The sequence below is a fragment of the Pyrus communis genome, chromosome 8 (genome assembly GCF_041283825.1).
Source record: "Pyrus communis isolate YQ-2024b chromosome 8, ASM4128382v1, whole genome shotgun sequence".
NCBI lineage: Eukaryota > Viridiplantae > Streptophyta > Magnoliopsida > Rosales > Rosaceae > Pyrus > Pyrus communis.
In genome coordinates, this window is record NC_142572.1 from 840,805 (window position 1) to 868,347 (window position 27,543).

The following is a 27,543-nucleotide window of genomic DNA, read 5'->3' on the forward strand; positions in this document are numbered from 1 at the left end:
TGGATTATATCTTGGAACTTGGTTGTGAAACTGGACACCATGGTTCTTGCTTTTCCCGTTCCACCAGCCTCGCTTGTGCCCACGTCCTCTTTTGTAATTATTGCCACGAGAGGATGTGGTATTCTCTTCAAGGGAAGCAGCATTCACTTCTGGGAATGGTGATGATCTGGTAGGTCGGGACTGATGATTTTTCATCAGAAGCTCATTGTTTTGCTCGACTACAAGGAATACAGATATCAGCTGGTTGTACTCAATAAAGCCTCTTTTTTTAGACTACTGCTGCAGAAGCACATTGGAGGCATGAAAGGTGTTGAAAGTCTATTCCAGCATATCTTCCTCAATGATTGTTTCTCCACAGAGCTTCAACTGGGAGCTAATTCTAAACATTGCAGAATCGTATTCAGCCACTGTTTTGAAATCCTGGATCCTTAGGTGAGTCCACTTATAACGAGCCCTTAGAAGAATCACCGTTTTCTGGTGATTATATCTATTTTTCAGTGCCTTCTAGAGGGTTAATGGATCTTCAACCGTAAGGTACTTGCTCTTCAGTCCCTCATCAAGGTGGCGACGGATAAAGATCATGGTCTTCGCCCGATCTTGAGATGATGCATAGTTATCCTCCTTAATGGTTTTCCCAAGATTTCCTGCCTTCAGATGGATCTTGGCATCCATTACCCAGGTAAGGTAGTTTTTTCCAATAACATCTAGGGCAACAAAATCAAGATTTGCCAAGTTCGCCATTTTCTTTTCTAAAAGAAAATTAAGGCGTGTAAAAACTTGCAATAATATATATATATTTTGGAGGAATATATTGTTAGAACTTCTAGTTCTTACAAATTTTTTATTTTGATCTTCAGGCCAAAATGATAAGCACTTGAAACTTCATGCTCGAGATTTACATGATGAATGAGGAGGGCAATTGTACTGCACCATTCTCATCGAAATAACATAGGATGGGCGATTATTCCACACCACTCAAGCAGCAGAAAATTTTAAATATGCAAAGTAGGGTGGGTGATTATACCACATCACCTAAAATTGCAATAAAATTAAATAGCAGGTAAATTTAAATATGCATGGTAGGGTTGACGATTATATTGCTCTACCTAAAATTTGCAGTAAAATTAAATCTGCAGTCCAAGATGGGCGATGATACCGCACCATCTTTGATCGCAACAAAGGTAAATAAACATTGGGTTAGTAATAAGGAGCTACACCAAACAAGAAATCAAAGATATAAGTAACTGTTATGTTGAGAACTAAAAGCAGGCATGGTGCAAACAATTCTTCGCAAGGGTATATCCAGCAGGTGAGGCAGAGGAAGAAGAAGAACAGTAAAATCCTTGGAGGAAACAATTTTCTTTCGGTGAAGAGAAAAGAGAAATGGTTAGAGAGCCGTACTGATAACGTGTTATAAATAGGCAAAAGTTAGAGAAATAACCTTTACTAGGGACAGGAGCGAGGTTGTTGCAAAATATTACACTAATACAAAATGATTGCAGATAAGAGAGAAATAGGAGAATACTGAAAATATTCTATTTTTTCTTTCTTTCATGCTCTTATCTTTTGAACACTCGTAATGCTCTATTTATAGAGCAACTACTTCGAAAGCAAACAAATTACACTATTAAGCATATGAAAAATTTACTGTATGCATGTGGGCATACATACCCACTTATTTCCAACAATATATATGTTTCTTCTTGATTTCTGCAATTTGATCAGTTAGTACTTGAGGCTTTTGGCAGTGGCTTTCCTCTCAGAAATGAGGTAAACAGAAGTAGTGATCTCTCTGGCTGCGAAATTGGAGCTTCATGGCCTGCTCCTCTTATGGTAGCGTAAGATAAAGTGTCACCGTATACTTGTGTCCATCCAGCAACCTGAAAAGTTAAAAATTTATGAAGGATAAAAACTGCTATGACCACAAGTAGATAGTCCGAATTTTCCACTGATATTATATTCACGAACCTACCTGTTTTTCTTGAACCCAGACTCTGTAAGGCACATTCGTTTGTAGCCCCAAGTCCTTTGCCAATCCGTTCACCAGTGTCCGTGTACTCGTTAGTGGAATAATAGAATCTTGATCTCCACTGTGGAAAACATGTAAGATAACTTTTGACAATTTCTAAAAGACTAAGATTATCGAAGATGGCAAGAGTTTTGATTTGTACAATGGTGAGACTCATCACCTGTAAATCAAAACCCGAATTCCAGACTTGACAAGATCACCTAAAACTGGAAGCATCGGTATTTCATGGTCTTTCATGTCATACTAAAGGACACCTCCGCTGTAAAAGAGGATAATCAAATATAGAAGCACAGTAAACAAAAAAGAATTGCTGCGCAAGGAACATTTCTTCGATCTTTGAATAGTTTGGAATATAATTGGAATTCTTTTCATGTTTTGATTCATCTTTGGAACCTACTACGTTTATGTGCACCAGTGATTCAAATGAGATGAGATGATTACTTGCTGCAAAATGTCCAATTTGTGACTCGGGCATGAAGCGCCTCCTGTACATCTGGTCGGTTTAAGTATGTAACTATTTCATCTCCGATACAGACATCTATCTTCACTGTTTTTCGCTGCAGATGTGATTGGTGAGTTGGAAGTTTGTATATTAACGTGGAGAATTCAAAAGAAATGAAAGGAGAAAATACCAAGGCTTACCAGTTGGAAAGATTGAGCTTCGACGGATGATAAACAGACATCGAGAGTAACGTCATATTGGTTGATCAAATGTCCAGGGACTTCTCTTTCAAATTGGTTCGCTACTGCATCACAAGCAGGGCTAAGTGGACCACCACGAATTACCTCCTGTCTAAAAATTTCAGAAGAGTTGCAGACTGAAGTCAAATTTTCGAAGGTCGCATCTGATATTAATCCATGAGACCACCAGTACTCTGCTGGTGAGTTGGCATCAGTATTGAATTCGAGAAGAGGATTGCCAATCTGCAAGCAAAAACAGCTCAAGCATGACATCTTAGTCGAAAACATCAACCCCAAAGTCACTTCACCTTTTCGATTCTCGTTTGCTTACTGCTACTGCTTTCAGATTGAACTTCAGTTTTGATTGGATAATGAGTTGTGCAAGCTGTGGAACATAGTGGCCTGGCAGTGAAAAAATGGAATTTTTTTAGAAGCGTGTCGTAAGTTTGTACCTTTCGAGTTTTCTAATTGGTCATTAGTGATAGAAATGATGGTTTTACAAGTAAATAATGTTACCTGCATAGCTCTGTCCTGTGATAAACAAATCCCTATTTTTATACTCAGGGAATTCGTGGAACCAGCACCGAAGGAACTCGAGATTATCTCGTGCTAAAAAGAAGAAAATCGGAACATGATCAGAATGTACATGTTTACTATTTTCGGGTTATATTTTGTTGGTTGAATGAGGATTGAGAAAGTCATATGAAGCAAAAACCTGTGATATCGTCGTTCACGAAGCCATAGAATGATTTGTTTGCTGAGTAGGAGAAGCCTACTCCCGCAGGTGACTCCAAGTATAGCATATTTGCTTCTGCAAATATTATATAACAGGAGAAAATCCATCATAATTAGTATCAATGTTACGTGAATAATCGGGAGCAGAATCTAATTAAGAACGAATGTGACACAATTGTGGTCGCTTAAAACTATAATTTAATGGATTAATTACCTCTATTCCAACTAAAATCGTTTTTGAGTAAAATGTCTCCGCTTGGTTGAAAAGGTCCATGCGCGATGAAAGCTCCTCCAACAGATGAACAACCAGGACCTTCACTTTAAAATCACAAAGCTCAGTTATTTGGTTCGTAATTGTACTACGCAACACGCATTCATTGATGTATAAAATGTTACAAACATAGGCGTCGCTAAGTTGGCTGAAGCAGTAAGAGCAAAAACAAATAACGCATGAAATTTTTCCTGTAGGGATTATATTTGAACTTGGATTTGGATGGAAGCTCACCTCCATTGAGCCAAAGAACAAGAGGCTTTGAAGCAGGATCAGTTTGTGCTTCAACAAAGTAGTAAAAAAGTGATCTCCCTTGCTTTTCATCCACAGTTACATATCCTGCATATTGCTGGAAGTTGACTTGTGGTTGACCAGGCAACCTTGTGATTTTATCAGCTTCTTGGAGGGAGTTTTCCGTGGAAAACGCTTGGATGACAGTTGCAAAGACTGCGGCGATGACGACGATACTCCCTCGTTGAGGCTGCATAGAGAGAGAGAGAGAGAGAGAGAGAGAGAGAGAGAGAGAGAGAGCTTCAAATATGAATTGTGGTGTGGGATGGTACAAGTATATAAAGATCTTATCTCGATTTTATCTGGTACCAAGCTGGCTAAGTTGTGTAAGACAAATTGTCCAAGAGCTCACGTATTCAACATATTGTATTGTTCTGACGTGGGTTAGGCGGGGCAACCTGTTATGATACCAGTTCATAAATGTTCATGAGTACAACTTGCTCTTGCAAGAAAGGTACTCTACTTTGAGATTCTAAGCGAGTGTTATGCATATATATAGGGATCGGATGTCTTGAGTTTGATGCATATCACAATACTGCTACACTAGGCAGGGAAGGGATTTCCATTTTTTTTTTCTTCAGAAAATGGGGATTAGTTGTGGCCCTATGGAACCCACTCCGCTTTGAACTTCAACAATCCAAACTGACTATTTTGTAAGTCTTGATTCATAAATCATCCTTGAAACAATTCAATCCGAGACAGTTTGTCCATTTAATTGTCATGCTGAAATTTCAATGTTTATTAGAACACAATGTTTGATGCATATAACAATACTGCTACACCATTTGCCTATTTAATTGTCAAATTGTCACGATAACGTTTCAATGTTTTTTAGAACACAGTGTTTGTCAATTTCTTTGAACTCAATTAGATGCCTCAAATATTTCTAATTTGGCTAATATTGTGTAAGGATGATCTGTAAGGTACAACTTGAAAATAGACAGTTCGGACCATTGAAGTTCAATGTGGTGTAGGCCATACAACCAATCTCCATTTTTTGAAAAAAAAAATAAAATAAAAGGGATCCCAAGACTCTGACTACTAGACTAGTGTGAGTTTAATATTGTGTGTCGTTTCATGAATCAATAAATAAATAAGAATTTGGGTCCTTGTTTCTCCCACTCTGTTTTTTTTTATTTAAAATTTGCAATGTCAAAGAAAATGACCAGAAAAGTGTGATACACATGTTTTACAAAATAGATAAACTTGGTGTTGTGTTGTCCGCAATATTAACCATAGTCCAGTGAACAAAGCCCATGGTGCTACCTGTTCAATTGATCAAAACACCCATCACTTATCTAGCATCACCTCAATGGTACATTGACAGCAAGGCTTGGACAACTGTGCAGAGATAAGGATAAGCAAGAAGAATATTCTTATAGGGTTTCAAATGTAGTCATGTATATAAATACTATTGTTTTACTCTTTATGTTTCAAGCTTTAGGTCTTCCGTTTCTTTCTTCTTCAAAGTTAGCAACATATCTTGTAATCAATTCAAACCATATACAAAGATGATTCTTTTCCTCAACTTGTAGTTTAAAATTTTGAAAAGTTTATCCAAAGCTCGTTTCAAGCTGCTTAGTTCCAAGCAAACTGCTCAATCTCCGCAGCTTAGCTTGAGGGGGAATATTAACCATAGTCCAGTGAACAAAGCCCATGGTGCTATACCTTGCCAAGACACTTGTTCAATTGATGAAAACACCCATCGCTCATTTAGCATCACCTCAATGGTTCATTGGCAGCAAGGCTTGGACAGCTATGCATAGATAAGGATGAGTAAGAAGAATATTCTTATAGGGTTTGAAATGTAGTTGTTTGTACCATATTTGACCAATCCTGAAACTACCAAGCACTGGTCAACATCATACCTTCAAGGACCCACTGAGCGGTTCATGCTGAGGCACCCTTACAGAAGCACATTAGTTTCCCACCAACTAGGAGGCCAATCACAGCACGACACATGTCAACGTCAGAATAAAGCTCACAGAGTCCCACGTCGACCTCAGACAAAAGCTAGAGACTTTCCTCTAACTATAAAAGAAGACAATTCTCCTCCAATTAATTCCTAATGTCATTATTGTACTTAAACTAGTCATTAGAACCCATTGATGATAACTATGCTTAAACTTATGTATGTGTAAACCCTTCACTATTAATGAGAACTCCTCTACTCCGTGGACGTAGCCAGACTTAGGATGAACCACATACATCTTATGTTTGCTTCCCTATCTCTATCTCCTTACATATTATCCTCACTAGGTGATTGGAGCAACCGAGCGAAGGTCACAAACGTGACACTTTACGTTGTTCCAAAGTCTTCACTGATTTTGTGCATCAACATTTGGCACCGTCTGTGGGAAGAAGACACTTATTCTTACTCTCTCCACCTCTATCAAGCTGGTTTCCATCGTTCGTATGCTCTCATTCGATCAAGCATCAGTCTCCAACATGGGGTGAAATACCTGTAAGACTACGGGTACATACGCCGTACGATTTCTCATGGACGGTTCAAATTCAAATAATGCAAGAGAATACTGATAGTGGTCCAGTGTAACCAACAACTACTAGTACCGGTAAACGGGTCGAATTCAGCCGAAGACATGGCCGCAAGATCCAGTTGAATTCAATCGCATTCTCGGCGGGTACAAGGCTTCCTGCCCCCGGTTTCCTAAAGAGAAGCTTCAGTTTGTCTGATAAGATGAAGAAAGATGCTGACGGTGATGACGGTGATCACAGTGATGGTGGTGATGGTGATGGTGATGGTGATGATGATGATCATGTCGATCCCAAGCTTCAAAAACCGGGCAATAAGCACATTTCCGAAAATAAGTACCCAACATGGGATGCTCGAATTGACCTCTTTTCAGAAGATGAATTGATTAAACTCATTACTTCTCTCGAAGCCAAGATACAGGCATCAACACTGGAGATTGATTCCATGGAAAGATATTATGCTGTGAAACAAAATCAAAATTTATCCCGAATTCACTCAAGCTCAAGCAAAACACCGCGACGCTTGAACCCTGCGTATTTTGATGTGCAGATGCCCCCCTCTCAGGACCCTGTAAATCCATTTATTCACGACGCATTAGGCCATAAAGTTACTCATGAATTGGCCCAATGGGGTGGTTTTAATAAGAATCCGGCGAACTCTACTACTACTAGTACTACTACTTCAGTCATGGAATCGAAGAATCCGATGAATACTACTTCTACTGCTAGTACTTCAGCCATGGAATTGAAGCCTCCATTGCCAGTGAAATGTCCAATGCTGCCAAGTGCGTGGATTTTGAACACAGAATTACAGAAGAAGATTTAACTAAGGACACCATCTCGAATCCTTGGTTATCGAACTTCTAGTCTTCTACTAATTTTTGGTTTGATTGGTTTAACTCTTGATTTACCGTTTGGCTATGAACAATATTCGCCTTGCTATTGTTTTGTTTAGAGATTAGCAGTTGCTTTGTAATTTCAATTTAATTAATTCATTGTTGGAAGTCGGTTACCTTGGTTATGCTTTCGTTCTTGATAAATTTATCTTGCACTCCTCCCTCTCTTATTTCACTACAAATTACCGTCTTGCTAGAAACACAGGAAAATAAACCTAAAGGGTTCTCGAAAGAGGAAAGCAACCATAATCTGCAAAACTTTCATTAGGAAATTGTCAAAGCCCCGAGTCTTATCCTCCAATGGTGATCGAATATCTTGCCTCACCGAGAATATGGTGTGCCTCAATGCATAGTGACACGTACAAGTTTTCGTGCAAAGGGTTCTGTTTTAGCAGCGAACAACCTAAGAATTTAAACATGTTATGTTATTATGCATCATAAGAAGTAAGAACTAGTGAGAGGTCATCAATGTATGTTATTGGTTTGAAATACAACGCGCTTTGTATAAGACTATTAACCATGCTCATTTTGTTCACGAGTCTAGTGGATTTGACGAGTTGGGTACCATGTACTGGACTCATCCTTAAAGTTGTTAACTCAGACGTACAATTTCGATTTCTGTTGGAGTGTCAATTAAACTCTTTTTAACATACGGAAGAAGTTTTATTCGGATGTTGCCTGTCATTCCTCTTAATGTCTTTATTGATGCAGAGAAAAAGCGCTAATTAAAACTGACATTCTTGTTCTCATGAGTATACCAATTTTCTTGCAATTTGTTCACTCAATTATTCCGTGTAAGAAATGAATAGATTTGTTTCTTCTTGATTTCTGCAGTTTGTGTCAGTTAGTACTTCGGGCTTTTGGCAATGGCATTCCTGTCAGAAATGAAGTAAATAGAAGTAATGATCTCTCTGGCTGCGAAATTGGAGCTTCATGGCCTGCTCCTCTTATGGTAGCATAAGATAAAGCGTCACTGTATACTTGTGTCCATCCAGCAACCTGAAAAGTTAAAAATTTATAGAGGATAAAAACTGCTAAGACAACAAGTAGATAGTCCGAATTTTCCACTGTCATTATATTCATGAACCGACCTGTTTTTCTTCAAACCAGACTCTGTAAGGCACATTCGTTTGTAGCCCCAAGTCCTTTGCCAATCCTTTCACCAGTGTCCGTGTACTCGTTAGTGAAATAATAGAATCTTGATCTCCACTGTGGAAAACATGTAAGATGTACTTTTAAGTACAATTTCTAAAAGACTAAGATTATCAGAGATGGCAAGAGTTTTGATTTGTACAATGGTGAGACTCATCACCTGTAAATTAAAACCCGAATTCCAGACTTGACAGTGAGACTCATCACCTGTAAATTAAAACCCGAATTCCAGACTTGACAAGTTCACCTAAAACTAGAAGCATCGGTGTTTCCAGGTTTTTCATGTCATACTGGATGACAACTCTGCTGTAAAAGAGGATAATCAAAGTTAGAAGCACAGTAAACAAAAAAGAATTGCTGCACAAGGAACATTTCTTCGATCTTTGAATAGTTTGGAATATAATTGGAATTCTCTTCTTGTTTTGATTCATCCTCGGAACCTACTATGATTATGTGCATCAGTGATTCAAATGAGATGAGATGATTACTTGCTGCAAGTTGTCCAATTTCTGACTCGGGCATGAAGCGCCTCCTGTACATCTGGTCGGTTTAAGTATGAAACTGTTTCATCTTCGATACAGGCATCTATCTTCGCTGCTTTTCGCTGCAGATGTGATCAGTGAGTTGGAAGTTTGTATATTAACGTAGAGAATTTGAAAGAAATGAAAGGAGAAAATGTTGGAAAAAGCTTTGAAAAAACTGCTATATATTTTATTATAAACTATTAAATAATACACAATAAAATTTCTACAAATGCAAGAAGAACAAGGAATAGAAGAACCTTAAGAGATCAAGGCTAGAATTTGATTCTATAGCCTTAAGACAAGATTGCCCCTCAGTGGTGCCTCAAAGTTTGCGTTGGCAAATGTCTCACAGGATACAACGATCTTTTTCTCTACGGAAGTAGCACTCCAATCCACAAAGAACAGCGAACCAAAAGTGTTTAAAACTCTCCCTTTCTTGAACACTAAACTACTCTAATTTCTATATAATTTATTGATGCAAAACTGTGTCTAAAATGCTTGACTTGGTAGTCTATTTATAGGCTTTGACATGCCGCCTTTTCAAATGTCGCGTTTGCTTCCAAAAGGCAAAGGACGCAACCTTTATTCAAAATTGCGTCTGCAAGCGAAACACAAAGGTTGCGTCTAATTTTCCATAAGACAAAGATGCAACCTTTTTCAAAGTTGTATCTGTTTCCAAAATAACAAAGGTTGTGACCTTTGTTCAAACATACATAACCTTTGAAAAGCCGCCGGTCAAACCCATCCATGACCACTTTAATTTTCATTCACTTGAATATTTAATATTTAAATATTAATAATACTAATATTTAAATATTAAATTTCTAACAATCTTCACATGAATGAAAATTAACAAAATTTAATGCAAATGAAGATGCAGACATTTAGAGAGTTTAATTGGACAAATACCGTATGGGGAAAGGTAGTTTTTGGCTTTGAACCTTCCTTAGTGAAATATTATCGGATTTACTAGCTAACCAGTGAACAAGATGTCTTGAATTGCTCAGCCGTTGATGTAAACCAAGATAATAACATTCACACGGTATTCCTCCAAACACATATGATTCTACTGTTGTGTTCATTTTGACCCTGAACAATTCCCAATAATCCTAAGTGCTTTAGAGAATTCAGCCTTATAATTCTCATAGAAACGGCCACTTTTCACACTTATTTAGGTGATATCCCATGAAGAGTATCCTGCACAATACCCCACTTGTTACTTCCAAGTATAAGTATCATTAAAAGCAATGCTTATCCTAAACACGCTACAGATAACACTGTTTCATCATAGGACATAGGTAGGAGATTATCTCCGTAGTGCTCCCACTAAATCATCCATAATTCAATTGTCCCTTTGAACCTAGATCTTGGGATCTCCAGTCAGCTAGGTTGGGTTGTCATTACGGCAATTCTTAAGACATAGGCTTTAAACCCATTCCTATCGATGGTTTATAAACTTGCTCTCTAGTCAAACCTTTAGTAAACAGATCCGCTATATTTTCTTTTGACCTTATGTAATCAATAGTAATTATACCACTTGAGAGAAGTTGCCTATCAGTATTATGTCCACGACGTATGTGTGGAGACTTACCGTTATACATATGATTTTGTGCCCTTCCAATCGCTGATTGGCTATCACAATGTATACATATGGCGGGCACCAACTTCGGCCAATTGGGAATATCCTCTAAGAAATTATGAAGCCATTCAGCTTCATCCCCTACTTTGTCTAAAGCAATGAACTCAAATTCCATAGTGGATCTAGCTATACACATTTGTTTAGAGGATTTCCATGAAATGGCTCCGCCTCCCAAAGTAAAAACATATCCACTTGTGGACTTCGAGTCTTGTGTATCAAATATCTAGTTAGCATCACATTAGCCTTCAAGTACTGCTGGATATCTTGTGGAGTGCAATCCATAGTTCTGCATAAATTTAAATAACCAAGAACCCTTGCAATTGCCTTCCAATGATCCTTTCCAAGATTACTCGTATATCTACTCAATCTGTTAACTGAATATGCAATGTTCGGATGTTACAATTTGTAATGTACATTATACTACCAATTATTCGTGCATATTCACTTTGAGATATACATTGACCAATATTCTTTGATAAATACAAATTGACATCATATGGTGTTTTTGTAGGACTACTTACATAATTACTAAATTTTGTAAGTATTTTCTCAATATAATGTGATCGAGATAAAATTAATCCTTCAGACGTTCTAGAAATCTTAATTCCTAGTATAACATTTGCAACTCCCATATCTTTCATATCAAACTTACTAGCCAACATTCTTTTGGTAGATTTAATAATCTCATGATTACTACCAATAATTAGCATATCATCGACATATAGACACACAATGACATATCCCTCTTGTGTGCTTTTAGTGTAAACACATTTGTCACACTCATTTATTTTAAATCCATTTGACAACATTGTAGTGTCAAACTTATGGTGCCATTGCTTAGGTGCTTGTTTTAAACCATAAAGTGATTTAACAAGTCTACATACCTTTCTCTCTTGGCCATGCACTATGAAACCTTCAGATTGTTCCATATAAATTTCCTCATCCAAATCACTATTTAGAAAAGAAATCTTGACATCCATTTGATGAATCTCAAGATTATGAATTGCTGCAATAGCAATCACCATACGGATGGATATTATCCTCGTGACTGGCGAATATGTATCAAATAGTCTAAGCCTTCTCTTTGCTTATAACCTTTGGCGACAAATCTTGCCTAGTACTTGTTGATAAATCTATATGCTTTCATCTTCCTTTTGAAAATCCATTTATAACCTAAAGGTTTATTTCTAGGAGGAAGATCCACCAATTCCCATGTATGATTTTGCATGATGAATTCAATTTCAGCATTAATAGCCTCTTTCCAAAATGGAGCATCTGGAGAGGATATAGCTTCCTTATATGTTTGAGGCTCATTTTATAATAAGTAAGTAAGAAAATCAAGTCCAAAAGACGCTGCTATCTTAGCCCTCTTATTATGTCTTGGTTCAATTTCTTGTACATGTTCTCGGTCAACAGAATTATCATTACTTTCTTTATGACTACTATTACAGTCATCATAAGTTCTTTTCAAAGAACTTTGTTTTTGTGCAATTTTCCATGGAAATACATTTTTGAAGAATGTGGCATTCCTTGATTCAATTATTGTATTAACATGTACTTCGGGATTTTCCGATTTATGTACAAGAAACCGATATGCACTACTATTTATGGCATAACCAATGAAAACACAATCAATGGTTTTAGGTCCTATTTTAATCTTCTAAGGATCAGGGACCGTTGCCTTAGCTAGACACCCCCAAACTTTGAGAAATTTATAAGAAGACTTTCTACCTTTCCATAATTCATAAGGTGTCTTATCTAACTTCTTGTGAAGTAATTTATTGCAAATGTGGTTTGCAGAAAGTAGTGCTTCTCCCCACAAATTCTGGGCTGCCCCAGAACTTATGTGACATCCCACATCACCCAGGGGAGTGATCCTTATATGTATATTCCCATCCCTACTTAGCATGAGGCCTTTTGGGAGCTCACTGGCTTCTGGTTCCGTAGGAACTCCGAAGTTAAGCGAGAAGGGGGCTAGAGCAATCCCATGATGGGTGACCCACTGGAAGTTGCTCGTGAGTTCCCAAAAACAAAACCGTGAGGGAATGGTAAGCCCAAAGCGGACAATATCGTGCTACGGTGGTGGAGCGGGCCTGGGAAGTGGTCCCCCCCCCGGGCCGGGATGTGACAATTTGGTATCAGAGCCTAACCCTGGTCATGGTGTGCCGACGAGGACGTCGGGCCCCTAAAGGGGGTGGATTGTGACATCCCACATCACCCAGGGGAGTGATCCTTATATGTATATTCCCATCCCTACTTAGCACGAGGCCTTTTGGGAGCTCACTGGCTTCGGGTTCCGTAGGAACTCCGAAGTTAAGCGAGAAGGGGGCTAGAGCAATCCCATGATGGGTGACCCACTGGGAAGTTGCTCGTGAGTTCCCAAAAATAAAACCGTGAGGGAATGGTAAGCCCAAAGCGGACAATATCGTGCTACGGTGGTGGAGCGGGCCCGGGAAGTGGTCCCCCCCCCGGGCCGGGATGTGACAACTTATCAACATAGCATTCATCATTTCTTTCAATGTACGATTTTTGCGTTCAGCAACTTCGTTTTGTTGAGGTGAATAAGGAGTAGTAGTTTGATGAATAATCTCATGTTGAGTACAAAATTCAGAAAAGGGTGCAACATATTCACCTCCCATATCGCTTCTTATAACCTTTATCTTTTTGCTAAGTTGATTCTCAACTTCATTCTTATAATTTGTGAACGCTTCTAAGGCTTCATCTTTGCTTCTTAGCAAATACACATAGCAGTATCTTGTGCAATCATCTATGAAAGTAATAAAACATTCCTTGCCTCCTCTAGTTTGCACTAACTTTAGTTCACATATATCACTATGAATTAATTATAGAGGTTCTGTACTTCTTTCAACAGAGTGAAAAGGTGCTTTAGTTAACTTTGCTTTCGCACAAGTTTCACATTTATGACTTATATCAATATGAACATGTCCTAACCTCCCATACCATATATTTGGCAATTCCATAATATAAGCAGAAGAATTAACTTTATTGATAATTTTGGATACAACAGTCACATTCATTTTGAAAAGATCATCACTGAGATATCATTTCCCAACATACATTCCACTATTTGTTAGTACAAACGTATCAGACTCAAAAACCAAACAGAAACCATTTTTGCTCAACAGTGATCCGAAGACTAAGTTCTTTCTGATATCAAGCACATGAAGCACATCGTTAAGAGTGAGTTCCTTTCCAGAAGTCATCTTTAGAATTACCTTTCCTAGGCCTTGAACCTTGGATGTAGAAGAATTCCCCATGAACAGTTGCTCTCCATGAGTAACTTCTTGATAGGTGGTAAACATTTTTCTATTAGAGCAGATGTGGCGAGTAGCCCTAGTGTTAACCCATCATTCCTTAGTGTTTCCCACTATGTTGACTTTAGATACCATAGCCGCAAGATTTATGTCAGAGATCTCTTTGGACAGTCTATCTTCCTCGGTTATGTGTACTTCATTACTCTTCTTTTTGGAATTGTCTTGGCCTTTGCGGTTTTGACATTCACTAGCATGATGTCCTATCTTGTTGCAAACAAAACACTTGCCCTTGAACTTCTTAGAATTCCCTTGGCTTGAACTTTCCCCAGAGTGCTTCCTCTTTTTGTTATTCTTTGACCCACCCTCCACAATGTGTGCCTTGGCTTGCATAACTTGACTGTTAGACTTCTTTTCAGAGCAACGATTATCCTCCTCAATCCTTAATCTTACGATTAAATCCTGAAGTCCCATCTCTTTGTGCTTATGCTTGAGATCATTTTTGAAATCTTTCCAAGCCTAACGTAATTTTTTAATTACTGCAGCCACTTGAAAGGTCTCACTTAGCGACATCCCTTCATCATGTATTTCATGAAGAATAAGTTGTAGCTCTTGGACTTGATTGATAACCTTCTTAGAGTCTGTCATCTTGTAGTCAAGAAATCGACCGACTACGAATTTCTTCATGCCAGCATCTTTAGTCTAATATTTCTTGTCAAGAAAGTTCCATAAGGCTTTTGCATTTTTAATTGGACTATACACATTGTGTAGTGCATTATCTACTGCATTGAGGATGTAATTCTTGCAAAGAAAATCAGAATGGTTTCATGCATCTATTGCAACCACTTCTTCTGGAGTAGTTCCAAACACAGACGCATCTTCATTCAGAAACTTTGCCAAGTTCAGAGTGGTGAGGTAAAATATCATTTTCTGTTGCCACCTCTTGAATTCTGTCCCATTGAACTTCTCAGGCTTCTCACCATGATTGGTGGAAGTTGGGATCACCACGGGCACAACACTCGCAACTGACGTGCTACCCAGTTTACTAGAAGAATTATTAGTATCAGCCATTTTCCCTTAAGAGAGAAAATCACACAATTCAATATATTACAATTAAAGTAAAAGCAACAAAGTATTATGAAGCAAATAGACTTTAGTTTGTTAACACCGTAACCCACAAGATTATTTAATTAAACTTGGCTAATAAAATATAACAATTTAACAAAACCAATCTTGTCTTAAGTTGTTGGAAAAAGCTTTGAAAAAATTGTTATATATTTTATTATAAACTATTAAATAATACACAATAAAATTTCTACAAATGCAAGAAGAACAAGGAATAGAAGAACCTTAAGAGATCGAGGCTAGTATTTGATTCTATAGCATTGAGACAAGATTCCCCTTTGGTGGTGCCTCAATGTTTGCATTGGCAAATGTCTCTCAGGATACAACGATCTTTCTCTTTGCGGAAGTAGCATTCCAATCCACAAAGAACAGCGAACCAAAAGTGTTTAAAACTTTCTCTTTCTTGAACACTAAACTACTCTAATTTCTATATAATTTCTGGATGCAAAACTATGTCTAAAATGCTTGACTTGGTAGTCTATTTATAGGCTTTGACATGCCCCCTTTTCCAAGGCTTACCAGTTGGAAAGATTGAGCTTCGACCGATGATAAACAGACATCGAGAGTAACATCATATCGGTTGATCAAATTTCTAGGGGCTTCTCTTTCAAATTGGTTCGCTACTGCATCACAAGCAGGGGTAAGTGGACCACCACGAATTACCTCCTGTCTATAAATTTCAGAATAGTTGCAGACTGAAGTCAAATTTTCGAAGGTCGCATCTGATATTAATCCATGAGATCCGCTCGTGAGTTGATATCAGTATTGAATTCGAAAACAAGATTGCCAATCTGCAAGCCAAAAAAGCTCAAGCGTGACATCTTAGTCGAAAACATCAACTCCAAAGTCACTTCACTTTTTCGATCCTCGTTTGCTTACTGCTACTGCTTTCAGATTGAACTTCAGTTTTGACTGGATAATGAGTTGTGCAAGCAGTGGAACATAATGGCCTGGCAGTGACAAAACAGAAATTTTTAGAAGTGCGTTGTAAGTTTGTACCTTTCAAGTTTTCTAATTGGTCATTAGTGATAGAAATGATGGTTTTACAAGTAAATGATGTTACCTGCATAGCTCTCTCCTGTGATAAACAAATCCCTATTTTTATACTCAGGGAATTCGTCAAACCAGTGCCGAAGGAACTCGAGATTATCTGGTGCTAAAAAGAAGAGAATCGGAACATGATCAAAATGTACATGTTTACTATTTTTGGGGTTATATTTTGTTGGTTGAATGAGGATTAAGAAAGTCATATGAAGCGAAAACCTGTGATATCGTCGTTCACGAAGCCATAGAATGATTTGTTTGCTGAGTAGGAGAAGCCTACTCCTGCAGGTGACTCCAAGTATAGCATATTTGCTTCTGCAAAGATTATATAAACAGGAGAAAATTCATCCTAATTAGTATCAATGTTACGTGAATAATTGGGAGCAGAATCTAATTAACAACGAATGTGACACAATTGTGATCACTTAAAACTATAATTCAATGGATTAATTACCTCTATTCCAACTAAAATCGTTCTTGAGTAAAATGTCTCCACTTGGTTGAAAAGGTCCGTGCACGCTGAAAGCTCCTCCAATAGATGAACAACCAGGACCTTCACTTAAACTCACAAAGCTCAGTTATTTGGTTCGTAATTGTACTACGCAACAAGCATTCATTATGCATAAAATGTTACAAACATAGGCGTCGCTAAGTTGGCTGAAGTAGTAAGAGCAAAAACAAATAATGCATGAAAATTTTGTCGTAGGGATTATATTTGAAATTGGATTTGGATGGAAGTTCACATCCATTGAGCCAAAGAACAAGAGGCTAGAAACACAGGAAAATAAACCTAAAGGGTTCTCGAAAGAGGAAAATAAACATAATCTGCATAACTTTCATTAGGAAATTGTCAAAGGCCTGAGTCTTATCCTCCAATGGTGATCGAATATCTTGCCTCACAGAGGTGTGCCTTAATGCAAAGTGACACGTACAAATTTTCCTGCGAAGGGTTCTGTTTTAGCAGCGAACAATCTAAGAATTTAAACATGTTATGTTATTATGCATCATAAGAAGTAAGAACTAGCGAGAGGACATTGATGTATGTTATTGGCTTGAAATACAACGCGCTTTGTATAAGTTGGCTATTAACCATGCTCATTTTGTTCACGAGTCTAGTGGATTTGACGAGTTGGGTACCATGTACTGGACGCATCCTTGTTGTTAACAACTCAGACGTACAATTTCGATTTCTGTTGGAGTGTCAATTAAACTCTTTTTAACATATGGAAGAAGATTTATTCGGATGTTGCCTGTCATTCCTTCGAATGTCTTTATTGATGCAGAGAAAAAGCGCTAATTAAAACTGACATTCTTGTTCTCATGAGTATACCGATTTTCTTTTGTCACTGTTCTAAAAATCTTCGCCTAGCGCCGCCTAGGCACTAGGCGGTTGGTCACCGCCCGATTAAAGCCCAAGCATTTGAAAATTAAGAAATGATGGCTAGACTTGCTGAGGCACCTGCCTAGACCGCCTAGCTCGTCCAAACCGGCGAAGGTTGCGACTCACTAAGAAGAAAATAGATAAATTTTATTTTACATTTTACCTTTTTCAATAAATTATAAAAGACTTGTTGAATATTTAAATAAACACACATTATATGCTTGTTCCTTATGTTTTTATTATGTTCCAATACTTAATGATATATATGTCATTCTATTTTGTAGTTTTTGAAGAAATTACATATATTTTAAGTATAAACAGACACTTATTTACATAAAATATAGTAGATTTACTTAAATCCGCCTAGGTGCCTAGGCACTAGGCCTCAATCTGCCACCCGACTAGCTCCTAATGTCTTTTAAAACCTTGCAGTTTGTTTACTCAATAATTCTGCGTAAGAAATGAATAAATATGTTTCTTGATTTCTGCAATTTGATCAGTTAGTACTTATGGCTTTTGGCAGTGGCTTTCCTCTCAGAAATGAGGCAAACAGAAGTAGTGATCTCTCTGGCTGCGAAATTGGAGCTTCATGGCCTGCTCCTCTTATGGTAGCGTAAGATAAAGCGTCACTGTATACTTGTGTCCATCCAGCAACCTGAAAAGTTAAAAATTTATAAAGGATAAAAACTGCTAAGACCACAAGTAGATAGTCCGAATTTTCCACTATTATTATATTCACGAACCGACCTGTTTTTCTTGAACCCAGACTCTGTAAGGCACGTTCGTTTGTAGCCCCAAGTCCTTTGCCAATCCGTTCACCAGTGTCCGTGTACTCGTTAGTGGAATAATAGAATCTTGATCTCCACTGTGGAAAACATGTAAGATAAACTTTTAAGGACAATTTCTAAAAGACTAAGATTATCGAAGATGGCAAGAGTTTTGATTTGTACAATGGTGAGACTCATCACCTGTAAATCAAAACCCGAATTCCAGACTTGACAAGGTCACCTAAAACTGGAAGCATCGGTGTTTCCAGGTTTTTCAGGTCATACTGGATGACAACTCTGCTGTAAAAGAGAATAATCAAAGTTAGAAGCACTTTAAACAAAAAAGAATTGCTGCATAAGGAACATTTCTTCGATCTTCGAATAGTTTGGAATATAATTGGAATTCTTTTCATGTTTTGATTCATCTTCAGAACCTAATATGTTTATGTGCATCAGTGATTCACATGAGATGAGAGGATTACTTGCTGCAAAATGTCCAATTTGTGATTCGGGCATGAAGCGCCTCCTGAACATCTGGTCGGTTTAAGTATGAAACTATTTCATCTACGAGACAGACATCTATCTTCACTGTTTTTCGCTGCAGATGTGATCAGTGAGTTGGAAGTTTTGTATATTAACGTAGAGAATTTGAAAAAAATGAAAGGAGAAAATACCAAGGCTTACCAGTTGGAAAGCTTTGACCGATGATAAACAGACATCGAGAGTAACATCATTTCGGTTGATCAAATGTTCAGGGACTTCTCTTTCAAATTGGTTCGCCACTGCATCACAAGCAGGGGTAAGGGGACCACCACGAATTCGCTCCTGTCTAAAAATTTCAGAATAGTTGCAGACTGAAGTCAAATTTGCGAAGGTTGCATCTGATATTAATCCATGAGACCACCAGTACTCTGCTCGTGAGTTGATATCAGTACTGAATTCGAGAAGAGGATTGCCAATCTGCAAGCAAAAACAGCTCAAGCATGACATCTTAGTCGAAAACATCAACTCCAAAGTATTTCACTTCACTTTTTCGATTCCCGTTTGCTTACTGCTACTGCTTTCAGATTGAACTTCAGTTTTGATTGGATAATGAGTTGTGCAAGCTGCGGAACATAGTGTCCTGGCAGTGACAAAATGGAAACTTTTAGAAGCGCATCGTAAGTTGGTACCTTTTGAGTTTTCTAATTGGTCATTAGTGATAGAAATGACGGTTTTACAAGTAAATGATGTTACCTGCATAGCTCACTCCTGTGATAAACAAATCCCTATTTTTATACTCAGGGAATTCGTCGAACCAGCGCTGAAGGAACTCGAGATTATCTCGTGCTGAAAAGAAGAGAATCGGAACATGATCAGAATGTACATTATACCTATACTAAAACTCAACACAAAAACACTGTTCATTAACAGTAAACGAACTAAATTGCCCTTCAATTCCTTTGTTATCAGCCATTTTTTCCATTTTTTACACAGCTAAAAGACACTTTGCCCTTCTAGCCCACGCATCTGTCATCCGTGTGCTTTTTGGTTCCATCTTCTTTTTGGTTCTATCATCTTATACACGTGTTGCTCACCGTGTCCCTTTTAGGCTGCCCATGAGTGGATCATCGTTGAAGGCTCTACTTCGATTTCTTCTTGACATTTCTTTCCGTTTCCACTTCTCTCTCACTCTGCGGTCATCTCTCTTCTCCTCTCCTCCTCTTATCTCTCACTCTTCCTTCGGGTAATTTTCCAGTACGCTTTTCCAGTTGCTTCCCACATTAATCTCACCCTAAAACCAACAAATCCCAAAAACCCTGAAGCCCTCCAACAAATTGAAAAAACACCATCTTTGCCGAAAATTTTGAATTTTTCTCAGGAATTTTTGTCTATCCCTGAGATTTTCTTGGTGGGTTTTCCTTCTCAGGTCCCGTATGTAAAAGGGTTTTGGCTTTGGTAGTAGATGAAGATCGGTGACAATGATCGGAGTTCATCACCGTGTGGGTGATTCCAGTGCCTGGCTTTCAATTCTGGTGATTTCTAGGGTTTTGTGCTGAGTAATATTTAGGGATTTGGTTTGGGTTTGTGGGTAAGCAATCTTCAGGGTAAATTTAGTACCCTTTATTTTCTCAAATTTGTTTCACAGCATGATTTTTGGTCCTTTATTGAATAGTTCTTAAGAATGTTGGAATTTTTATTTGTTTTGATTTGTTTTGAGTTTGTTTTTTATTTTATTTTCAAGTCTTGAAATTGTTTCTAATTTCTCTATAAGTAAAATAAGGTTGAGGATGAAATTTATTCTTTCTTAACACTATTTGACTGCAGATTCTAGGTTCCAACCCCCAGTTACGCAGCATGCTTGATTCCAATTCTTAATAAGGGAGATGATGCAAAACCCATAATTTCTTCGTCAGTTGGCTTCTCCCGAGACTATGCAGGTATATTTATTCAGGATGCCTAATGTTTGAGTTTTGAAGTTTGTGCCTTACCAATCACAGCTCGACAATCCCCAGCATTAGCAACTATCAGGTTTCTTCAAAAAGTACAAACTATGTAAGACCAGGACATGAAATCTAATTAAGATTCACAAATTCTGAATGCAAAGTATTTAAAAAGTAATTCTGGGCAAACTCAATGCTCATCATTCAATTCCTTTCTCTCTTTCATAATATAACTTTTGCTTCTTATTGCCTTTGTTTTTTTCTTTTCTATCTTGCAGATGCTCTTCACTTTGCAGCAATCACTTATGTCGCAACTTGGTCGGCAACAGTGACAGTCAGCCAAGTGACATAATTTTTTCTTTGATATGTCTGATAGAAATAGCCTAAATTATTTCTCCCTTAGATCCCTGAATCCATATTGGTCACTATATGGATTAATCATGCAACTCGATTGAAGTTTGAATGTAATTTCATATTGTTAAAACCCTTTAAATGGATGAGAAAATATTATTAAACCCCTCAAGCTTTATTCGAGCTCTACTTTCAAATTAATTTCATATCAGTAAGAGAACATAATTTTACTTGAAAGGTTTGGAAAAAACTAATAACTCTTGGTAAAATGTCTTTATGTCACAGACAAGCAAACATTATCAAAACTATGTGTTTGAGTTGCAAAGATATGTTTGCAAAGGAATAGGTGACCTCTGTATTCTAAATTTCTAACTTTTTTTTCTTTTTTTTTTTTCCAAAATCCATGATGAGCAATTTATGTTTCTCTTTCTTTAACATTTTTTCCTTCGGTTTTGCTGGCTTAATAATTTGATTGACACCTACTTCTTAGAATTAGAATAGAATATGGTTATAATTATCTGCAATTGTGGGGTAATTGGCAAAACTCGAGTCCCTTTTATGAATGTTTGAAGGAACAAGCATAGTTTGTAAACCCCTGCCTTGCTCATACATGTTTTACTCTTTCATTGTCATTTAATTTATTTTCCTGTTTTGGTTTAGGCTTTTAGTTTGGTTTGTTTTGCTGTTAACTTTGTTAATCTGGTAAGGATTACATTTTTCTGATAGCTTGAATTTAGAATTTGATTATAATTTCTTCTTTTTCAACGTAATGGTTAATCCGGATAAGGATGTAGTTTGGATTCAGGTGAGGTGGGGGAGACTTTTTCTTCAAGAACCTCTTGGTGGAGTCCCTCAGAGGACAGAATAGTACTATTCAGTGACTAGGAGCTGAGATCCCAATTTCATTACAATTTCTTCTTTTCAACTTAATGGTTATCGAATTGATTGCTTTTCCTTTAAGAGTACCAAAAGTAGTCTACGCTCAGCACTCATACCCTTCCATTTTTTTCTTCCCATTTCCCCAAACAATACCAATGTTATTCCCTTTTTTTTCAAATTATAAATTTTCTATATGCAATCTTATTTTTAATTTTTTTTTTTTATATTTTTGCTCGGAATTCGTAAGTGTAGTGTTTTCAATTTGTTAAAAGGCAGGATCGTATTTCCATTCAGTTTAATGTCATTTTAACCTGGTGTTGGTTTACACATAATTTTTAGCATTTTCCACTTAGGTTCTGATTTTAATTTTGCTAAAACCTATAGATTGTTAAACTAATGACAAGCTATTACTATATATTGTTCGTATCAAGGAGGAAGACATTTTTAGATCACCCTGAAATATAGCTAGGAAAACATCATTTATTTTTATTATGACAAACATTTATGCCTTACACTGTTGACTTTCTTCAATGCTTGCTCTAGATTCTACAGGTTTTTTTAAAGTTTATTTGGTTGCTGGAAAAAAACTGAGAAATAAAGGGCTTCAAAGTTTGATCATTTGTGCCTCAAATTTGGTACGGTTTCTTTCCCGTATATAATTTTGATTGGTATTTATAGATTTTCATCATAAATTATTGTATTCTCTTGCAAAGAAGTTCATTTTTGACACTTATGTCAACTTTAACACCACTTCACCAAAGAACTCAATTTCAATTAGAGAAAGAGGAAGAGGAACATAGAAGTTTGCCCACTACTTCTCTGTTTCATCAATAATATCCACAAACCCAATTCTCAGCTTTTAGGTTTTTTTTTTTTTTTTCACATCAATTAATTTTGCCTGCAATGTCAGGGCATGATATTTTAGAGAATTTTTTGCTCATAATTTTTTTGGGTGAAACAAATACATATGAGTCTTCACTAAGTTAATTTTATGTATTATAGTTTTATTATTTCAGAACTAAATGACATCTTGCAGCTTTTGGTAGGTTTTGTGTAAGCTTACTTGCATTGCATACTTTGTTTACAAACAATGTTTGGTTTAATTTGATGATAATATATTTGGTAAATCATTTCAGAATTAGTCTCTCCAACCTCCATAAGTTTACAATATTACTACGGTAAAACTTAATTTTGGATTGCATGTTTGAAAGTTTAGCCTTTTGTTTAGGAAAAGGATCCTTGCCGGATCCTTTTCCTGGAGATCCGGGGGATCTTGTAATCATGTCCGTTCATCATACATCATGCAATCAAAAATCATTTAAAATTTAAAATTAAATATAAATAGTACCTAACGAAAACTGACTGCACGATGTACGATGAACGGACATGATTACAAGATCCCCATGAAAATGATCCGGCGAGGATCCTTTTCCCTTTTTTTAAAATTTGAATTGCATGTCTCAAAATTTATAGTATTTTCTTAATTGCCAGCGAAAAGCTCAGAGAAAGAGGTAGCAGTCATCGATCAAATTCGAGTTCAAATATGAGTTCACACCTGAGTTCAAATCTTATTTTTGAGCCTTTGTTTCGTCAGTAATCAGGTAAAGCTCAAATATTTCCTACATGTCTTAATTTTGGATTAGTCTCTATATCTACACATACATGTAACAAATATTCACTGGTCCCTTACAATGATGATCAATTAGTGTAGTTCATGGATATAAGGGATATATTGACAAGGGAATATATTGAAATATGTAGGGATATATTGAAATATGCAGGAAATTGTTTCACTATAACACATTGAGAGTCAAGGAATCTCCTTCTTTTGAGCTGGCCATGTCGGAGTATATTTTTACTAACTTGGTAAGCTATATCAAAATTTAGACTCTTTTTCTTGCCTTTTGTATTTGTGTTTGCTAAATATATATAATATTCGTTGAGTTATTTGGTATATAGTTGATTAGATTCCAGTTTGTATATCATTTGACGCCTAGCTACCATATTTTTGGCATATAATCCATGCGATTGCTTAACAAAATTTGGTCAATAGTCTCAATTAAATGACTTCTGTGTTTGTGACCTTTTACCCAAATTTTATATATTTTATCCTTTCAAATTTGTGTAACTTTTGCTTTTTTAGAAGATTAATTTTTGTATAAAATATAAATCTTAGAAACATTCTACCCATAGTGTAGTCTAACGAATTTTGTACTGTTAGTTCTGCACCATTCCAATTTGGATTTGATTGGATAAATAATAGCATTGTTTAGCTAATTAGCAAATTTCCTCATATTCCTAAGCTCTCTCCAAGCAGTATATTGGTGCCTTTGTTTCAGGGTTTTGAAGACGCTGGGGATTTCACCGTGACAAATAAATTGAAGACTTAGGTTCTAAATATATTTTTACATGTATGTAAATATATATCTAAAACTATCAACATGGTTTATACAATTTTTAAACCCCCGCAACATCGCGCAAGCAGGCTTTCTAGTGTGTTTACTATTTTCGGGTTATATTTTGTTGGTTGAAAGAGGATTAAGAAAGTCGTATGAAGCAAAAACCTGTGCTATCGTCGTTCACGAAGCCATAGAATGATTTGTTTGCTGAGTAGGAGAAGCCTACTCCTGCAGGTGACTCCAAGTATAGCATATTTGCTTCTGCAAAGATTATATAACAGGAGAAAATCCATCGTAATTAGTATCAATATTACGTGAATAATCGGGAGCAGAATCTAATTAACAACGAATGTGACACAATTGTGATCACTTAAAGACTAATTTAATGGAATCATTACCTCTATTCCAACTAAAATCTTTCTTGAGTAAAATGTCTCCGCTTGGTTGAAAAGGTCCGTGCTCGATGAAAGCTCCTCCAACAGATGAACAACCAGGACCTTCACTTTAAACTCACAAAGCTCAATTATTTGGTTCGTAATTGTACTACGCAACATGCATTCATTAATGTATAAAATGTTACAAACATAGGCGTCATTAAGTTGGCTGAAGCAATAAGAGCAAAAACAAATAACGCATGAAAATTTTACGGTAGGGATTATATTTGAAATTGGCTATGGATGGAAGCTCACCTCCATTGAGCCAAAGAACAAGAGGCTTTGAAGCAGGATCAGTTTGTGCTTCAACAAAGTAGTAAAAAAGTGATCTCCCTTGCTTTTCATCCACAGTTACATATCCTGCATATTGGTGGAAGTTGACTTGTGGTTGACCAGGCAACCTTGTGATTTTATCAGCTTCTTGGAGGGAGTTTGCCGTGGAAAACGCTTGGATGACAGTTGCAAAGACTGTGGCGACGACGACGATACTCCCTCGTTGAGCCTGCATCATGAGAGTGAGAGAGAGAGAGAGAGAGAGAGAGAGAGAGAGAAAGAGAGAGAGAGAGAGAGTGAGAGAGAGAGAGCTTCAAATATGAATTGTGGTGTAGGATGGTACAAGTATATAAAGATCTTATCTCGATTTTATCTGGTACCAAGCTGGCTAAGTTGTGTAAGACAAATTGTCCAAGAGCTCTCGTATTCAACATATTGTATTGTTCTGACGTGGGTTAGGCAGGACAACCTGTTATGATACCAGTTCATAAATGTTCATGAGTACAACTTGCTCTTGCAAGAAAGGTACTCTACTTTGAGATTCTAAGCGAGTGTTATGCATATATATAGGGATTGGACGTCTTGAGTTTGATGCATATCACAATACTGCTACACTAGGCAGGGAAGGGATTTTCATTTGTTTTTTCTTCAGAAAATGGGGATTAGTTGTGGCCCTATGGAACCCACTCCGCTTCAAACTTTAACAATCCAAACTGACTATTTTGTAAGTCTTGATTCATAAATCATCCTTGAAACAATTCAATCCGAGATATTTTGTCCATTTAATTGTCATGCTAAAATTTCAATGTTTCTTAGAACACAATGTTTGATACATATAACAATACTGCTACACCATTTGCCTATTTAATTGTCAATTTGTCACGATAAAGTTTCAATGTTTTTTAGAACACATTGTTTGTCAATTTATTTGAACTCAATTAGATGCCTCAACTATTTCTAATTTGGCTAATATTTTGCAAGGACGATCTGTGAGGTGCAACTTGAAAAATAAACAGTTTGGACCATTAAAGTTCAATGTGGTGTGGGTCATACAACCAATCTCCATTTTTTGAAAAAAAAAAAAAAAAAGGAACCCAAGACTCTGACTACTACACTAGTGTGAGTTTAATATGTTGGTACCCCACTCACGAGTTTGTATAAAACTTACGAATGCCATATACTGGTATTATATTTCAATTTTTCGCCCTAATGAAGAAGTGTGATTTTTGTATGATTTAATATATTAGTATTACACTCACATTTTTTGACGTACTGTGGAAGTAAATATTGTGTGTCGTTTCATGAATCAATAAATAAATAAGAATTTGGGTCCTTGTTTCTCCCACTCTGTTTTTTTTATTTAAAATTTACAATGTCAAAGAAAATGACCAGAAAAGTGTGATACACATGTTTTACAAAATAGATTGACTTGGTGTTGTGTTGTCCGCAATATTAACCATGGTCCAGTGAACAAAGTCCATGGTGTTACCTGTTCAATTGATCAAAACACCCATCACTCATCTAGCATCACCTCAATGGTACATTGACAACAAGGCTTGGACAGTTGTGCATAGATAAGGATGAGCAAGAAGAACATTCTTATAGGGTTTCAAATGTAGTCATGCATATAAATACTATTGTTTTACTCTTTATGTTTTGAGCTTTAGGTCTGCCGTTTCTTTCTTCTTCAAAGATATCAACATATTTTGTAATCAATTCAAACCATATACAAGATGATTCTTTTCCTCAACTTGTAGTTTAAAATTCTGAAAAGCTTGCCCAAAGCTTGTTTCAAGTTGCTTAGTTCCAAGCTAACTGCTCAATCTCCGCAACTTAGCTTGAGGGGGAATATTAACCATAGTCCAATGAACAAAGCCCATGGTGATATACCTTGCCAAGACACATGTTCAATTGATCAAAACACCTATCACTCATTTAGCATCACCTCAACGGTTCATTTACAGCAAGGCTTGGACAGCTATACATAGATAAGGATGAGCAAGAAGAATATTCTTATAAGGTTTCAAATGTAGTTTTTTTGTACCATACTTGACCAATCTCAAAACTACCAAGCACCGGTCAACGTCATACCTTCAAGGACCCACTGAGGGGTTCATGCTGAGGCACCCATGTCGAAGCACAAAAGTTTCCCTCCAACCAGAAGGCCAATCACAGGGCGACACATGTCAACGTCATAACAAAACTCACAGAGTTCCACATCGATCACGGACAAAAGCTGGAGACTCTTCTCAACTATAAAAGAAGAACATTCTCCTACAATTAATCCATAATGTCATTATTGTACTTAAACTAGTTATTAGAACCCATTGATGATAACTATGCTTAAACTTATGTATGTGTAAACCCTTCACTATTAATGAGAACTCCTCTACTCCGTGGACGTAGCCAGACTTAGGGTGAACCACGTATATCTTATGTTTGCTTCCATATCTCTATCTCCTTACATATTATCCTCACTAAGTG

General features: G+C 36.9%; 3 protein-coding genes, 1 long non-coding RNA gene and 2 pseudogenes across 9 annotated transcripts; 2 read left to right on the forward strand and 4 right to left on the reverse strand.

Moving 5' to 3' along the window:
• Window positions 1–1,428: 1,428 nt before the first annotated feature.
• Window positions 1,429–4,252, reverse strand: LOC148694558 (serine carboxypeptidase-like 45; annotated as a pseudogene). Its single transcript, XR_015965203.1, has 10 exons — window positions 3,951–4,252; window positions 3,660–3,758; window positions 3,426–3,521; window positions 3,227–3,319; window positions 3,042–3,112; window positions 2,672–2,953; window positions 2,471–2,586; window positions 2,190–2,288; window positions 1,973–2,090; window positions 1,429–1,880 (listed from the first exon to the last, which is right to left on the reverse strand). The product of XR_015965203.1 is annotated as a serine carboxypeptidase-like 45 (transcript).
• Window positions 4,253–6,528: 2,276 nt separating this feature from the next.
• Window positions 6,529–7,326, forward strand: LOC148694559 (uncharacterized; annotated as a pseudogene).
• A 731-nt stretch (window positions 7,327–8,057) lies between these two features.
• Window positions 8,058–14,457, reverse strand: LOC148694560 (serine carboxypeptidase-like 45). Its single transcript, XM_088699014.1, has 5 exons — window positions 14,119–14,457; window positions 9,037–9,152; window positions 8,756–8,854; window positions 8,488–8,605; window positions 8,058–8,395 (listed from the first exon to the last, which is right to left on the reverse strand). Exons 1-5 carry the CDS (start codon window positions 14,455–14,457, stop codon window positions 8,237–8,239), a joined length of 831 nt encoding a protein of 276 aa, XP_088555140.1. The 3' UTR covers window positions 8,058–8,236.
• Window positions 14,458–15,777: 1,320 nt separating this feature from the next.
• LOC148694561 (serine carboxypeptidase-like 46) lies at window positions 15,778–16,727 on the reverse strand (the record flags this gene model as incomplete). The annotated part of the gene is made up of 4 exons (XM_088698413.1): window positions 15,778–16,058; window positions 16,172–16,264; window positions 16,372–16,467; window positions 16,607–16,727. Coding segments are annotated over 4 exons (408 nt in total), but the record flags the coding sequence as incomplete, so codon positions are not given.
• Window positions 16,728–17,663: 936 nt separating this feature from the next.
• Window positions 17,664–25,320, reverse strand: LOC148694562 (serine carboxypeptidase-like 45). 2 transcript variants are annotated; one of them, XM_088698418.1, is made up of 10 exons: window positions 25,042–25,320; window positions 24,751–24,849; window positions 24,518–24,613; window positions 19,537–19,629; window positions 19,353–19,423; window positions 18,985–19,260; window positions 18,783–18,898; window positions 18,502–18,597; window positions 18,281–18,398; window positions 17,664–18,188 (listed from the first exon to the last, which is right to left on the reverse strand). In XM_088698418.1, exons 1-10 carry the CDS (start codon window positions 25,295–25,297, stop codon window positions 18,030–18,032), a joined length of 1,380 nt encoding a protein of 459 aa, XP_088554544.1. In that variant the 5' UTR covers window positions 25,298–25,320; the 3' UTR covers window positions 17,664–18,029. The 2 variants fall into 2 exon arrangements, with proteins under 2 accessions (XP_088554544.1, XP_088554543.1); XM_088698417.1 differs by having other exon boundaries at window positions 18,502–18,600; window positions 25,042–25,319.
• On the forward strand, window positions 19,841–24,424 carry LOC148694563 (uncharacterized). 4 transcript variants are annotated; one of them, XR_015965216.1, is made up of 8 exons: window positions 19,841–20,387; window positions 20,608–20,835; window positions 21,002–21,420; window positions 22,506–22,588; window positions 23,090–23,131; window positions 23,445–23,554; window positions 23,715–23,819; window positions 24,293–24,424. It is a non-coding gene; the product is annotated as an uncharacterized LOC148694563 (long non-coding RNA). The 4 variants fall into 4 exon arrangements; XR_015965217.1 differs by lacking the exon at window positions 21,002–21,420 and having other exon boundaries at window positions 20,608–20,720; XR_015965215.1 differs by lacking the exon at window positions 21,002–21,420 and having other exon boundaries at window positions 19,841–20,371; window positions 20,608–20,720.
• Window positions 25,321–27,543: the final 2,223 nt, after the last annotated feature.